General features: G+C 38.5%; 3 protein-coding genes across 3 annotated transcripts; all 3 read right to left on the bottom strand.

Moving 5' to 3' along the window:
* Positions 1-89: 89 nt before the first annotated feature.
* Positions 90-2,567, bottom strand: LOC135236250 (olfactory receptor 10J1-like). The gene is made up of 2 exons (XM_064302511.1): positions 2,379-2,567; positions 90-1,984 (listed from the first exon to the last, which is right to left on the bottom strand). Exons 1-2 carry the CDS (start codon positions 2,494-2,496, stop codon positions 1,008-1,010), a joined length of 1,095 nt encoding a protein of 364 aa, XP_064158581.1. The 5' UTR covers positions 2,497-2,567; the 3' UTR covers positions 90-1,007.
* A 2,392-nt stretch (positions 2,568-4,959) lies between these two features.
* LOC135236603 (olfactory receptor 6K3-like) lies at positions 4,960-6,168 on the bottom strand. The gene has a single exon (XM_064303070.1). The coding sequence runs from the start codon at positions 6,138-6,140 to the stop codon at positions 5,199-5,201; it is 942 nt and encodes a 313-aa protein (XP_064159140.1). The 5' UTR covers positions 6,141-6,168; the 3' UTR covers positions 4,960-5,198.
* A 5,442-nt stretch (positions 6,169-11,610) lies between these two features.
* On the bottom strand, positions 11,611-14,750 carry LOC135236393 (olfactory receptor 10J1-like). Its single transcript, XM_064302710.1, has 2 exons — positions 14,568-14,750; positions 11,611-14,178 (listed from the first exon to the last, which is right to left on the bottom strand). The coding sequence occupies exons 1-2, from the start codon at positions 14,683-14,685 to the stop codon at positions 13,202-13,204; spliced, it is 1,095 nt and encodes a 364-aa protein (XP_064158780.1). The 5' UTR covers positions 14,686-14,750; the 3' UTR covers positions 11,611-13,201.
* Positions 14,751-16,275: the final 1,525 nt, after the last annotated feature.

The following is a 16,275-nucleotide window of genomic DNA, read 5'->3' as shown; positions in this document are numbered from 1 at the left end:
TAAAACAGGTCACAAAGGAAATATATTGAATAAGAGCATAAAGTTACTATTTGAAAGTAATTTTAATTGAAGACTTTAAAGTTTGGGAGTAAGCAAAGTCCCTTCCCTGGCACATCCAAACATAATCATATAAAGCATGTAGAAAGAAGCATATTTGGAGCTGAACTCCTTTTGTTCTGATACATTTACCCTTATTCAAACCTTTTTCTTCAACATTTTTGAATGTCCCATTTCTAACCATCAGTTTCAGTACTTTGAATAACCAAAATCCAGTGTTAAGCCAGAGAACAAGTGATGTGGTACCAGTAGTGGGAGATGCAGCGTGCCAAAGAATTGCATGCTATGTATGGTTTATGGGAAATCAAACTTTAATTGCAAAAAATGCAGTACCCACCCAAATATCGGACTGAAAAAACAGACGTTTTCCTTCAATGCAATAAAAATAAATGAATAAATACGTAAACACCACCATCCCAATCGCTGCCTCAAGAAATAAAATTTAGTCCCAGGCATGACTTTTAGTTTTGGCTTGGCTTGGTGTGTTCTTTCATCATGTCACTGATGCATCACCATTAACAGCATTTCAGTATTAGGTACAAAGCTCCCTGTGAGCACGACTTACATTGTGTATAAGGGTCAGGATCAAAGTTGGTTATCTAACATTGGTGAGCTCTCAATTTTTGTGTTTTTCACTATACCTGCAGGAACAACAGCAGGAGCAAAAACAACAACAACAACAACAACAACAACAATAACAACTAATAATGATGATAATAATAATAATAATAATAATAATAATGCTATGTGTGTAGCTGAGAACACTGCTAAATGGTGATAAAAATTAACATGGCATTTGCAATGAGTGTGTAAAGATTTATATTATTAAGGTCACCAAAGAGCAAAAATGTTGGATATTCACAAAAAAAAAGAGTCAGATACTCAACACAAAGGGCCCATATTGTATGTGTCAGAGCATAACTTGAGCTAGATAAGACTGACAAAAACATTTACTGGGGACGTAAACGAGAGAAACTTATGAAAACCTCATTGATGTGGAAGTGTTTTAGAATAGCGGTCTTTAACTCTTTATTTCTCAAGCTGTAAATGATGGGGTTCGCAAATGGAGTCAGTAAACAGTTCATGATGGAGGTCAAGATGACAACATTTGGATGAACATTTTTTGCCATGGAACTTATATAGACACAAATATGTGCGAAGTAGAACAGGATTACAATACTGAGATGTGAGGAGCAGGTGGAGAAGGCCTTTTTACGCCCCTCTACAGAAGTAATTTTTAAAACTGCGAAAATTATTTTACTGTATGTCCAAGTAATGACAATTGCAATACTCACAGTTAGTAGTAAAGCAATCGATAGAGCTGTGAACAGCATGATTGTTGTGTCCAAACAGGACAGTGCGATAACTGTAGGGAAATCACAAAACCAGAACATGAGGTGGTTCCCACAATAAGGTAACCTTGATGCATACGTTGTAAGTGGAAGCATCACTAAAAATCCAACAATGCAAGCAAAGACTGAGAGTAGAACACACATCCGGGGATTGATGATATCATTGTAGCGTAGAGGATTGCAAATTGCCACATAGCGGTCATAGCACATTAAAAGAAGCAAAATGCTCTCAGTAACCTGAAATGTCAAATAGGTGATCTGCTGCAAGAAGCAGCCGGAGAAAGAAATGGCAATATCATTCAGTAGGCACACCGATATCATCTTGGGGAGAACGCTGGTTGTGATGATGATATCTGTTAGAGAGAGACTGCTGAGGAAAATGTACATGGGTGTGTGTAGTTTGGTCTCCAGCACCACCGCAAAGAAAACCATAAAGTTACCAATGAGCACTAGAAGGTAGACCACCAGGAGGAGAACAGAGAGCTCTGTGTAGAAGTGTTTGAGCCCCAGCTCTCCCCCAGCAATGAGGAACTGTTGGATGTGGCTTTGGTTGTAGTCCAGCTGTTGATTGGCATCTGAAAAGTAAAGTTAACCAAGTTTTAAAAATAATTCTGTAAATGACACAAAATATTTAAAAAATAATAGTATAAATTCTGGAAGGATGTAAGGAAGACTAATAGAATGCAGAGTGTAGCAAGAACCGGAAGAATAATAATAAGAAGTCTAATAATCCTAGCAAAACAATGCAGGTCTTTTGCAACCATGGAACTTGCCCCAAAATAAATAATAATTTAAATAATAATAATAATAATAATAATAAGAAGAAGAAGAAGGAGAAGAAGAACAATAACAACCTCAACAGATATGATAGCCCACATATCTCCCCCAGTTGTTTTTTTTTTGTTTAAAATTTAGAAATATAAACAATTGTAATACCCAGCCAATTAAAGTGCTGTTAGTAACACTTACTTTGCGTTTGCGCGGTCGTTCCGTTAGCTCCTCGAGCTCTCATCTTGCCTGCTCGTCTGACCTGCAACTTTCTCTCCCAGGGTTCTGTGAGGCTGCTCGTTTTAACAGAGTTCCTCATCGAAGTCGGTCCTCACAGGAAGCATCTGTGTCTATGACTGGAAAAGCCCCCTTTATTAAACTTACTTTAGAGGGGGTCATGGGAGCTAATTATACAGGGTGACACCCATGAAGCACCAATTAAAACTATGTGTAACAAGTACTCATGCATGTTTACAAACCAACATGCCCCCCCTCCCCTCCCCATTAGCATCCAGTGTTTCATGAACAGTACAGTATTTGTACACATGTATTAGGAAAGTGATCTAGACACGGAACAATTAGATGATCATCATTATTATTTTGGTTGATTAAACAATTGGGGGGGGGGGGGTTATAGTCTGAAAGTGCAGCAGTGCTGAACCTGCATGGTATGGATCAGGCAGGAGACAGATCGAGCTGCCTGTGCAGAGCTGACGCCATATCTTGCAGTGTAGACTCTGTAGTTTTGTTCATGTAGTCTTTCTACAGACAGTAGTCACTGCCACATCCACGCCTGACTCCTGAAGAGTGTTTCTGATCTGTTGAACAGGTGTTTGGAGGTTTTTATTTTTGTCCATTACGGTGAGAATTATTTCATCAATAACAGAAGACATCTCCCTGGGCCTACCAGGCCCTTTCAGATTACTGAGCTCACTAGTGCTCTCTTTCTTCTTAATTATGATCCAAACTATTGATTTTGGCAAGCCTAAGGTTTGGTCAATGTGTCTGACTATTTTTTTACTGACTGCTCTTTCTTTGGTACAACTCTGGTCCACATGCTGACAAATGCCAACAATAGACTCCGCTTTATAATCCATGGACAAAAACACTTCAGGTTAAAACAGGTCACAAAGGAAATATATTGAATAAGAGCATACAGTTACCATTTGAAAGTGATTTTCATGGATGACTTTAAAGTTTGGGAGAAAGCAAAGTCCCTTCTCTGGCACATCCAAACATAATTATGTAAAGCATGTACAAAGAAGCATATTTGGGGTTTAACTCCTTTTTTCTGGTACATTTACCCTTATTCAAACCTTTTTCTTCAACATTTTTGAATGTCCCATTTCTACCCATCAGTTTCAGTACTTTGAATAACCAAAATCCAGTGTTAAGCCAGAGAACAAGTGATATGGTACCAGTAATGGGAGATGCAGTGTGACAGAGAATTGCATACGATATATGGCTTATGGGAAATCAAACTTTAATAGCAAAAAATGCAGTACCATCTCCAATTTCTGACCAAAAAACCATAGATTCTTTCATTCAATACAATAAATAAATAAATAATCATCACTCCCCCAATCGCTCCCAAGAAATAAAATTTAGTCCCAGACATGACTAAGTTTTGGCTTGGCTTGGTATGTTTTTTTCATTATTTCACTGATGAATCACCATTAACAGCATTGCAGTTTTAGCTACAAGCTCCCCGTGAGAAATACTTACTGTATGTAGTGTATAACTGTGAGGATCGAAGTTAGTTATTTAACATTGGTGAGCTATCCATTTTTATGTTTTTCACTATACCTGTAGGAACAACAGCAGCAGCAAAAACAAAAACAACAACTAATAATAATAATAATAACAATGGGCGGCATGGGGGTGCGTGGGTTCGAATCTCGCCTTGGGGCCTTTCTATGTGGAGTTTGCATGTTCTCCCAGTGTCCGCGTGGGTTTCCTCCCGGTACTCCGGTTTCCTCCCACAGTCCAAAGACATGCAGGTAGGCTAATTGGAGACTCTAAATTGCCCATAGGTATGAGAGTGTGAGAGAATGGTGAGTGAATGGTGTGTGTGGCCTGCGATAGATTGGAGGCCTGGCCAGGGTGTATTCCTGCCTCTCGCCCCAATGTATGCTGGGATAGGCTCCAGCACCTTGTCACGTAATGGGTAGGGGGGACCCAAACGCAGAGGGAAAAAACACAAACTCAAAAAGGGAAAATTAACAAAGACTTTACTTACATGACAGGGGACAAAAAAAAAAAAACAGGAAACCAAAAGGCCACGCAGGGCACTACCAAAAAACACAAAACAGAAAACTCAAAATTCAAAACACACACAGAGCAGAACACAGGTAGGACAGAAACCAGGCAGGAACTAACAGGCAGAAACACACAGGCGGAAACACAGTCACACACACACAAGCAGGTCAAAGCACAGGCAGGCAGATACATGTAAGTCAAACAAACACAAGGAACCAGCACCTGAGTCAAGAGAACAAAGAACTTAAATAGACAGGGGGTAACAAGACACAGGTGAACTCAAAAAACAATCAACCCAGAAAAGGAGGGGATAACAAGACACAGGTGGGAACAATGATAGAATAACGAGACAACAATAATACAATTAACAAGGGGGAGCAGGACACAAAACAGAAGTGCCGCCATCTGGCGGCCCAACAAGGGAAACACAGACAGGAAAACACAGAACCATGACACACCCACCACAACCCTGCCCAGGATAAGCAGGTATAGATAATGCATGGATGGATGGATGGATGGATAATAACAATGGTACATGTGTAGCTGAAAACACTGCTGAATGGTGAAAAAATGAACATGGCTTTTGCAATGACTGTGTAATGCTTTATATTATTAAGGTCACCAATGTTGGATAATGTGCCAGAAAATATATTTCTTTGCCAAGTCCCTAGATTATTCACAAAAAAATGAGTGAGATGCTGAAAACAAAGGGCCTATATGTGTCACAGCATAAACTGAGATACATAAGACTGACAAAAACATTTACTGGGGATGTAAACGAGAGAAACTTATGAAAACCTCATTGATGTGGCAATGTTTTAGAATAGCGGTCTTTAACTCTTTATTTCTCAAGCTGTAAATGATGGGGTTCGCAAATGGAGTCAGTAAACAGTTCATGATGGAGATTAAGATGAGAACATTTGGATGAACATTTTTTACCGTGGAACTTATATAAACACAAAGATGTGCGAAGTAGAACAGGACTACAATACTGAGATGTGAGGAGCAGGTGGAGAAGGCCTTTTTACGCCCATCTACAGAAGTAATTTTTAAAACTGCGAAAATTATTTTACTGTATGTCCAAATAATAACAGATCCTGGAACCACAATTACTAGTAAAGCAACCCCTAGAGCTGTGAGCAGCAGGATTGTTGTGTCCAAACAGGACAGTGCGATTACTGGAGGGAAATCACAAAACCAGAACATGAGGTGGTTCCCACAATAAGGTAACCTTGATGCGTACATTGTAAGTGGAAAGGTCAGTACAAATCCGGCAATGCAAGCAGAGACTGAAAGTAGAACACATATACTGGGAGTGATGATATCATTGTACCGTAGAGGATTGCAAATGGCCACGTAGCGGTCATAGGACATGATAGCTAGTGAAATACTCTCAGTAATCTGAAATGCCAAATAAGTGTTCTGCTGCACGAAGCAGCCGGTGAAAGAAATAGCAATGTCATTCCGTAAGCCCACTGAAATCATCTTGGGGAGAACGCTGGTTGTGATGATGATATCTGTTAACGAGAGACTACTGAGGAAAATGTACATGGGTGTGTGTAGTTTGGTCTCCAGCACCACCGCAAAGAAAACCATAAAGTTACTAATGAGCACTAGAAGGTAGACCACCAGGAGGAGAACAGAGAGCTCTGTGTAGAAGTTTTTGAGCCCTTGCTCTCCCCCAGCAATAAGGAACTGTTGCATGTGGCTTTGGTTGTAGTTGAGCTGTTGATTGGCATCTGAAAAGTAAAATTAAACAAGTTTTAAAAAGGATGCTGTAAATGACACAACATATTAAAAATAATATTAGCATAAATTCTGTAAAGATGTAAAGGAGACTAATAGAATGAAAAGTGTTTTGAGAAGCGGAAGAAGAAGAAGAAGAAGAAGAAAAAAAAAAAAATGAGGAAGAAGCTAATCTCCCAGATATGACAGAATGACTCAACAAGAAGGCCTATCAAATTTTCCCCAGTCAATAAATTAACATGCTGGGTGTGTAAATAAAAAACAGTATTTTTGTGCAAATTTGAAATGGGACTTTCAGGTTTGTCATTTGAGTCTTTCTATAATATCCCATACGGAAAAGTAATATGTTTAAATATACAGTGGGGAATTCAAAATCTATTTAACTATATTGAATGCTTGTATGCCAGCACATACATATGCAAAAATGTCCAATTATGAATATTTTAATATATTTTTACAATATATTTGAAATGTATGCAAATATATGGTGTCAGGGTGTGTGGGGGGTTTGGACCCAAACGCAGAGGGGGAAAAACTCAAAACTACAAAAGATCAGAACAAAAGACTTTACTTCAGAAAAAGGGTGTCATGGTCCTGTTTTCCTGTTTGTGTTTCCCTTGTTGGGCCGCCAGATGGCGGCACTTCTGTTTTGTGTCCTGCTCCCCCCTGTTAATTGTATTATTGTTTGTCTCGTTATTCTATCATTGTTCCCACCTTTGTCTTGTTATCCCCTCCTTCTGGTTTGATTGTTTTTTGAGTTCACCTGTGTCTTGTTACCCCCTGTCTATTTAAGTTCTTTGTTCCCTTGACTCGGGTGCTGGTTCCTTGTGTTTGTTTCCGACGTATGTTTCAGACCGTTTGTACCTGCCTGCGTTTTTGACCTGTTTGTGTTTGTTTGCCCTTGTACTCTGCCTGCCTGTGTTCTGCCCTGCCTGTGTTTTTGAGTTCCTGTGTTTTCTGTTTTATTAGATATTTTTTGAGTTTGTGTTTTTGCCCATCGTGACCTTTTCTGTTCCCTGCTTGTTTGCCTGTCCTGTAAGTAAAGTCTTTGTTAATTTTCCCTTTTTGAGTTTGTGTTTTTTTTTCCCTCTGCGTTTGGGTCCCCCCTACCTGTTACGTGACAAAGGGAACAAAAGGGAACAAAAAGCCTCACAGGGCAACTCTTCACAAACACAAGACAACCTTCAAAAAAACCCAAGAACAAAGAAAATCCAAAAGTCCAAAACACGTGGGAAACCGAACCAGGGCAGGAACACATGGGGCAGGAACATGAGCGGACCAACCACAACCAACACTATCGACAAACCAACTAGGATCCAGCACCAAGAGAGTCCAGGAGACGGGAAACTTATATAGGCAGACACTGACGAGACACAGGAGGGCACCATGAACAATCAGGCCACAGAGAGGGAAGGGAAAACGAGACAACCAGCAAACAATAATAGTACAATTGAAAACAATCATACAATTACACAGGGGGAGCAGGACACAAAACAGAAGTGCCGCCATCTGGCGGCCCAACAGGGAAACACAGACAGGAAACGCAGAACCATGACAATATGGTGTACAAATATGTGCAGTAAATACATTGTTTAAATACGTGCAACAGTATGTTAAAACATGTAGTTCCTATAGATTTCCATATATCATTTGGAACAACGTGCATTTAAGTAAATTTTTAATCTATGTATTATATGTAAGCATATATATGTATTAAATATATGTAAATACATACATATTATAAATATGCAAAAGCAGTCAATTTGGAATATTTAAATATATTTTCACAATATGTTAAATGTATGTAAATGCATGATGTACAAATATATATTATACATAAATTAAAATGTAAGCACATATATATTTAAAAAAAACAATTAAAAAAACGTAGTTTCCATATATTTCCATTTATCATTTTTCCATTTTGGAATAAAAGCATAAAAATTCTAAATGCAGTATTAAATTTAGAAATACAAACAATTGTATTATAGCCAAACAAATAAAATGTTTTAAAGCAGGACAAATAAATATAATAATAAAAATAATTCTCACTTTCTACTTGCCCAGTCGTTCCGTTAGCTCCTCGAGCTCTCATCTTGCCTGCTCGTCTGACCTGGAACTCTCTCTCCCAGGGTTCTGTGAGGCTGCTCTTTTTAACAGAGTTCCTCATCGAAGTCGGTCCTCACAGGAAGCATCTGTGTCTATGTCTGGAAAAGCCTCCTTTTAATGAATTTACTTTACAGGGAGTCGTGGGAGCTAATTATACAGAGTGACATGATCAGCGCTGATTGGAACTATGTGTAACAATTACTCGTACATGTTTACGAACCAACACGTGCCTCTTCCCCTCCTCATTAACGACCAGTGATTTGTACACATTTATTAGGAAAGTGTTCTGCTGTCTGAACAATTAGCTGATCATCATTATAATTTTGGTTGATTAAGTAACAAAAAACTGAATGCAAACAAATACTCATGCATGTTTACACAGGCATATGCCTCCCCTCCCCCCCCCCCCCCATTAGCAGCCAGTGTTTCATGAACAGCTCAGTCGGCGATTTGTACACATTTATTAGGAAAGTGTTCATGACACTGAACAATTAGTTGATTAAATAATGAATAATTCTGTTCTGTGTTATTTGTCACACAAGGTTAGATCCATCTACTGTCTGGACTTCATTAGGCTTAGATGAGGTAAGTTATGTCCTCATATGTAAAACCACAGAATTAAAGAGGATGTTCTTTTTCACATCATTATACATAGCCACCATGTCTGACTGTTTATATATGCGGCCACCATATCTGCTGGTGAATGCATAAAACATAAGACTATCTTTGGCCTTTGGAGAGTGTGAGTAGAACTAGCAGCCACACAGATGAATCACGCTCTGGTATTACATATGCACTCTACAAGAACAGCAATAACAACTACTACTACTCCTGCTGCTGCTGCTACTGCTACTGTTACTACTGCTGCTGAAAGTGGGAGGAAACCAGAGTACCCAGTGGTAACCCACACAGACATGGGGAGAACATGCAAACTCCACACAGAAAGGCCCATGATGGGATTTGAACCCAGGACCTCCTTGCTGTGAGTGCTACCCACTGCACCAGCATACTGTCCTCCTCACCTGTTCAACTAAGTTAAATTCATGGCAATGTATCGCCCAACTTGTTCAAACACAATTTTACCATTCCACAGGCTTGCTCAGTGGCATAGCCTGGCCAAATGCTTAATTAAATACAAGGTGCCGGTGTGCACTGGGTTCAATGTTTGGAGCAAATAGCCATGATTTTTATTACTACATCATTGTTGATGGACTATTCTTCACCATATTCATCTGTAATAATAATAATAATAATAATAATAATAATAATAATAATAATAAATAAATAAATAAATAAATAAATAAATAAATAAATAAATAAATAAATAAATGAAGTAATAAAACACTTTTCATTCATAGGTTCTAGCTTAAACGTTGTTAGAATATAGCACGAATAAAAATAATATTAATAATAAAATAGAATAAGAAACAAGGGTTGGCATGCAAATACATTTGTTGTATACAAATACATTTTGTAAGACAGTACATAGTAAAATTAATTAAGGAGGCATAAAATGGAAAGACTTCTCATTATGTTGTTAATTGTATTATCTGTCAGGTAATTGTATTGTCTGCATTGAACTAGTTGACTGGACAAGCAATAAGTTTAACATTTTATGGCACAAAGTACTCACTCACTTAGTGGTATATAGTTGTAAATCTAATAATTCTTCTCGTTTTAACCTTGCCCATATTTCTTCCTGTTTCCCATTGTTTTCTGAAATTGCATTTAAAAATGGCATTTAGACCATTGCTCTTTGATGCTCTACTTTAACACTATTTTTATTTTTAATAAAGAAATAAATTAAAGGATGTAGATCCTTCACAATTTTCTTTTTCATTTTGCTGTTCTTGTAGAAATCTGTAAAACCGGGAGCTTGCTAAAATACATTTTTGACTCAGTTGCTTAGAGGGCATCTCTCTCCACTCTCATTCAAGCATTTCCCAAATATATTGAACCCCTGCTGGCCTCATATTTTCAGAGCAACATCATTCAGAGCAAACTAAAATAACTTTTAGAAATAACTGCAGACACATCTGGGCCTCACCAGGGATTCCTCCAAGTGAAATCTGTGAATGAAGTTTAGGAGTGCAGGGCGATATGGGCTGGGATGCAGCCAAACTACCTACAGTGATGTAGAATGACACAAATTGACTGTGAGAAAGTAAATCTGAAGGTCAAAATTCTCAAGGCAGATGTTTTTGGAAAATTATGAATTAATTCTGCCGCTGCTATCAGCAGTTACATCATCAATGAAGACAAGTGAGGCTGTACCTGAGGTAGCCATACATGCCCAAACCAAAACACTCCCTCCACCAAACAAATAATGTTCCAAACAAAAGATTTTAGTAAGCCTAAGGTTTGGCGTATGTCTCTGGCTGTTTGTTTTATATGTCTTTATTGAACTTACTTTAGAGGGGGGTCATGGGAGCTAATTATACAGGGTGACACCCATGAAGCACCAATTAAAACTATGTGTAACAAGTACTCATGTATATTTACAAACCAACATGCGCCCCCCCCCCCCCCTTCTCATTAGCATCCAGTGTTTCATGAACAGCTCAGTCTGTGATTTGTACACATTTATTAGGAAAATGTTCAAGACACTGAACAATTAGATGAACATTATTATTATTTTGGTTGATTAAACAATGGGGGGGGGGGGGGGGGGTATAGTCTGAAAGTGCAGCAGTGCTGAACCTGCATGGTATGGATCAGGCAGGAGACAGATTGAGCTGTGCAGAGCTGACGCCATATCTTGCAGTGTAGACTCTAGTTTTGTTCATGTAGTCTTTCTACAAAGAGTGGTCACTGCCACATCCACGCCTGCCTCCTGAAGAGTGTTTCTGATCTGTTGGACAGGTGTTTGGAGGTTTTTTATTTTTTCCATTATGGTGAGAATTATTTCATCAATAACAGAAGACATCTCCCTGGGCCTACCACGTCCTTTCAGATTACTGAGCTCACTAGTGCTCTCTTCTTAATTATGATCCAAACTATTGATTTTGGCAAGCCTAAGGTTTGGTCAATGTGTCTGACTATTTTTTTACTGACTGCTCTTTCTCTTGCACAACTCTGGTCCACATGCTGACAAATGTCAATAACAGACTCCAAAGGGAGTCAAGAACCTAATGTCAAGACTAGGTACTGAAAGGTCAGTTAAACCTACACTAAGGAAGCAATTAAACACACCTAGCTAATTAGGAACACCCGTGAACCAATTAGTCTCAGATATTATGGTGCACTGAAATTGTAATGGTAGTGCTCTTATTTCTACATGGTGAAACCAAAATGTATATAAACACTCTTTAGGAAAAAGATAAGAACCTGCATTTTAATTGTTTTATTACAAATGTAAAAATGTTGAGTAGAGAGCCAAATCAAGAAAATATGTCTTTATCCCAAACATTATGGAGGGCACAGTATTTTTATGCATTTTTATTATTGAAATTACATATATTTTGAAGGTTTGAAAAATATAGAACCGCTTTGTAATTTATGGACCAAAACACTTTAAGTTAAAACAGGTCACAAAGAAAATACATTAAATAAGACCGTAAAGTTACCATTTGATAATGATTTTAATGGAAGACATTAAGGTTTGGTAGAGAGCAAACCCCTTCTCTGGCACATCCAAACATAATCAAGTAAAGCGTCTACAATAAAGCATATTTGGGGTTTAACTCCTTTTTTCTGGCACATTTACCCTTATTCAAACCTTTTTCTTCAACATTTTTGAATGTCCCATTTCTACCCATCAGTTTCAGGACTTTGAATAACCAAAATCCAGCGTTAAGCCAGAGAACAAGTGATGTGGTACCAGTAATGGGAGATGCAGTGTGACAGAGAATTGCATACTATGTATGGCTTATGGGAAATCAAACTTTAATTGCAAAAAATGCAGTACCCTCCCCAATTTCTGACCAAAAACCATAGATACTTTCTTTCAATACAATACATAAATAAATAATCATCACTCCCCCAATCGCTGCCTCAAGAAATAAAATTTAGTCCCAGACATGACTATAAGTTTTGGCTTGGCTTGGTGTGTTTTTTCATTGTTTCACTGATGAATCACCATTAACAGCATTGCAGTTTTAGCTACAAGCTCCCCATGAGCAGTACTTACTGTATGCAGTGTATAACTGTCAGGATCAAAGTTAGTTATGTAACATTGGTGAGCTATCCATTTTTGTGTTTTTCACTATTCCTGTAAAAACAACGGCAGCAGCAAAACCAACAACAACAACAACTAATAATAATAATAATAATAATAATAATAATAATAATAATAACAATGGGCGGCATGGGGGTGCAGTGGGTAGCACTGTCGCCTCACAGCAAGAAGGTTGTGGGTTCGAATCTCAGCTTGGGGCCTTTCTGTGTGGAGTTTGCATGTTCTCCCCATGTCCGCCTGGGTTTCCTCCGGGTACTCCGGTTTCCTCCCACAGTCCAAAGATATGCAGGTTAGGCTAATTGGAGACTCTAAATTGCCCATAGTTATGAGTGTGTGAGTGAATGATTAGTGAATGTTGTGTGTGCCCTGCGATAGATTGGAGGCCTGGCCAGGGTGTATTCTTGCCTCTCGCCCCAATGAACGCTGGGATAGGCTCCAGCACCCACCTCAACCCTGCCCAGGATAAGCGGGTATACATAATGGATGGATGGATGGATGGATAATAACAATGTAGGTGAAAACACTGCTGAATGGTGATAAAAATGATCATGCCTTTTGCAATGACTGTGTAATGTTTTATATTATTAAGGTCACCAATGTTGGATAATGTGCCAGAAAATATATTTCTTTGCCAAGTCTTTAGATTATTCACAAAAAATGAGTGAGATGCTGAAAACAAAGGGTCTATATGTGTCACAGCATAAACTGAGATACATAAGACTGACAAAAATATTTACTGGGGACGTAAACGAGAGAAACTTATGAAAACCTCATTGATGTGGAAATGTTTTACAATAGCGGTCTTTAACTCTTTATTTCTCAAGCTGTAAATGATGGGGTTTGCAAGTGGAGTCAGTAAACAGTTCATGATGGAGATTAAGATGAGAACATTCGGATGAACATTTTTTACCGTGGAACCTATATAGACACAAAGATGTGCGAAGTAGAACAGGATTACAATACTGAGATGTGAGGAGCAGGTGGAGAAGGCCTTTTTACGCCCATCTACAGAAGACATTTTTAAAACTGCGATAATTATTTTACTGTATGTCCAAATAATGACAGATCCTGGAACCACAATTACTAGTAAAGCAATCCCTAGAACTGTGAACTGCAGGTTTGTTGTGTCCGAACAGGACAGTGCAATAACTGGAGGGATATCACAAAACCAGAACATGAGGTGGGTCCTACAATAAGGTAACCTTGATGCGTACATTGGAATTGGAATCATCATTAAAAATCCAGCAATGCAAGCAAAGACTGAGAGTAGAACACACATCCGGGGATTGATGATATCATTGTAGCGTAGAGGATTGCAAATTGCCACATAGCGGTCATAGCACATTAAAACAAGCAAAATGCCCTCAGTAACCTGAAATGTCAAATAGGTGATCTGCTGCAAGAAGCAGCCGGAGAAAGAAATGGCAATGTCATTCAGTAGGCACACCGATATCATCTTGGGGAGAACGCTGGTTGTGATGATGATATCTGTTAGAGAGAGACTACTAAGGAAAATGTACATGGGTGTGTGCAGTTTGGTCTCCAGCACCACCGCAAAGAAAACCATAAAGTTACTAATGAGCACTAGAAGGTAGACCACCAGGAGGAGAACAGCGAGCTCTGTGTAGAAGGGTTTGAGCCCCAGCTCTCCCCCAGCAATGAGGAACTGTTGGATGTGGCTTTGGTTGTAGTCCAGCTGTTGATTGGCATCTGAAAAGTAAAGTTAACCAAGTTTTAAAAAGAATGCTGTAAATGACACAAAATATTTAAAAAAATAATAGTATAAATTCTGGAAGGATGTACGGAAGACTAATAGAATGCAGAGTGTAGCAAGAACCGGAAGAATAATAATAAGAAGTCTAATAATCCTAGCAAAACAATGCAGGTCTTTTGCAACCATGGAGCTTGCCCCAAAATAATAATAATTTAAATAATAATAATAATAATAAGAAGAAGAAGAAGAAGAAGGAGAAGAAGAACAATAACAACCACAACAGATATGATAGCCCACATATTTCCCCCAGTTTTTTTTGTTTAAAATTTAGAAACATAATCAATTCTAATACCCAGCCAATTAAAGTGCTGTTAGTAACACTTACTTTGCGTTTGCTCGGTCATTCCGTTAGCTCCTCGTGCTCTCATCTTGCCTGCTCGTCTGACCTGCAACTTTCTCTCAGAGGGTTCTGTGAGGCTGCTCGTTTTAACAGAGTTCCTCATCGAAGTCGGTCCTCACAGGAAGCATCTGTGTCTATGACTGGAAAAGCCCCCTTCATTGAACTTACTTTAGAGGGGGTCATGGGAGCTAATTATACAGGGTGACGGCCATGAAGCACTAATTAAAACTATATGTAACAAGTACTCATGCATGTTTACACAGCCATATGCCCCCCCCCCCCCCATTAGCATCCAGTGTTTCATGAACAGCTCAGTCGGCGATTTGTACACATTTATTAGGAAAGTGTTCTAGACACGGAACAATTCGTTGATCACCATTATTATTTTCGTTAATTAACTATTGGGGGGGGGGGGGGGCGAGTTTATAGTCTGAAAGTGCAGCAGTGCTGAACCTGCATGGTATGGATCAGGCAGGAGACAAATCGAGCTGCATGTGCAGAGCTGACGCCATATCTTGCAGTGTAGACTCTGTAGTTTTGTTCATGTAGTCTTTCTACAGACAGTGATCACTGCCACATCCACGCCTGCCTCCAGAAAAGTGTTTCTGATCTGTTAGACCGATGTTTGGAGGTTTTTTATTTTTTCCATTATGGTGAGAATTATTTCATCAATAACAGAAGACATCTCCCTGGGCCTACCACGCCCTTTCAGATTTCTGAGCTCACTAGTACTCTCTTTCTTCTTAATTATGATCCAAACTATTGATTTTGGCAAGCCTAAGGTTTGGTCAATGTGTCTGAATATTTGTTTACTGACCGCTCTTTCTTTGGCACAACTCTGGTCTACATGCTGACAAATTCCAATAACAGACTCCAAAGGGAGTCAAGAACCTAATGTTAAGACTAGATACTGAAAGGTCAGTTAAACCTACATAAAGGAAGCAATTAAACACACCTAGCTAATTAGGAACACCCGTGAACCTATTTGTCTCAGATATTATGGTGCACTGAAATTGTAATGGTAGTGCTGTAATTTCTACATGGTGAAACCAAAATGTATATAAACACCCTATAAGGAAAGCTAAGAACCTGCACTTTAACCACATGTGAATTGTTTTATCATAAATGTAAAATTGTGGAGTACAGAGCCAAATCAAGAAAATATGTCTTTGTCCCAAACATAATGGAGGGCACTGTATTTTTATGTATTATTATTTTTAAAATAATATATATTATGAAGGCTAAAAAAATATTGAAATGCTTTATAATCTATGGACAAAAACACTTTAACTTAAAACAGGTCACAAAGGAAATATATTGAATAAGAGCGTAAAGTTACCATTTGAAAGTGATTTTAATTGAAGACTTTAAAGTTTGGGAGTAAGCAAAGTCCCTTCCCTGGCACATCCAAACATAATCATATAAAGCATGTACAAAGAAGCATATTTGGGGCTTAACTCCTTTTGTTCTGATACATTTACCCTTATTCAAACCTTTTTCTTCAACATTTTTGAATGTCCCATTTCTACCCATCAGTTTCAGTACTTTGAATAACCAAAATCCAGTGTTAAGCCAGAGAACAAGTGATGTGGTACCAGCAGTGGGCGATGCAGCGTGCCAGAGAATTGCATGCTATGTATGGTTTATGGGAAATCAAACTTTAATTGCAAAAAATGCAGTACCCATCCAAATA

Source organism: Anguilla rostrata, chromosome 12 (genome assembly GCF_018555375.3).
Source record: "Anguilla rostrata isolate EN2019 chromosome 12, ASM1855537v3, whole genome shotgun sequence".
Lineage (NCBI taxonomy): Eukaryota > Metazoa > Chordata > Actinopteri > Anguilliformes > Anguillidae > Anguilla > Anguilla rostrata.
Note: the sequence above shows the minus strand (reverse complement) of the source record. Positions and strands in the feature narration are given on the sequence as shown.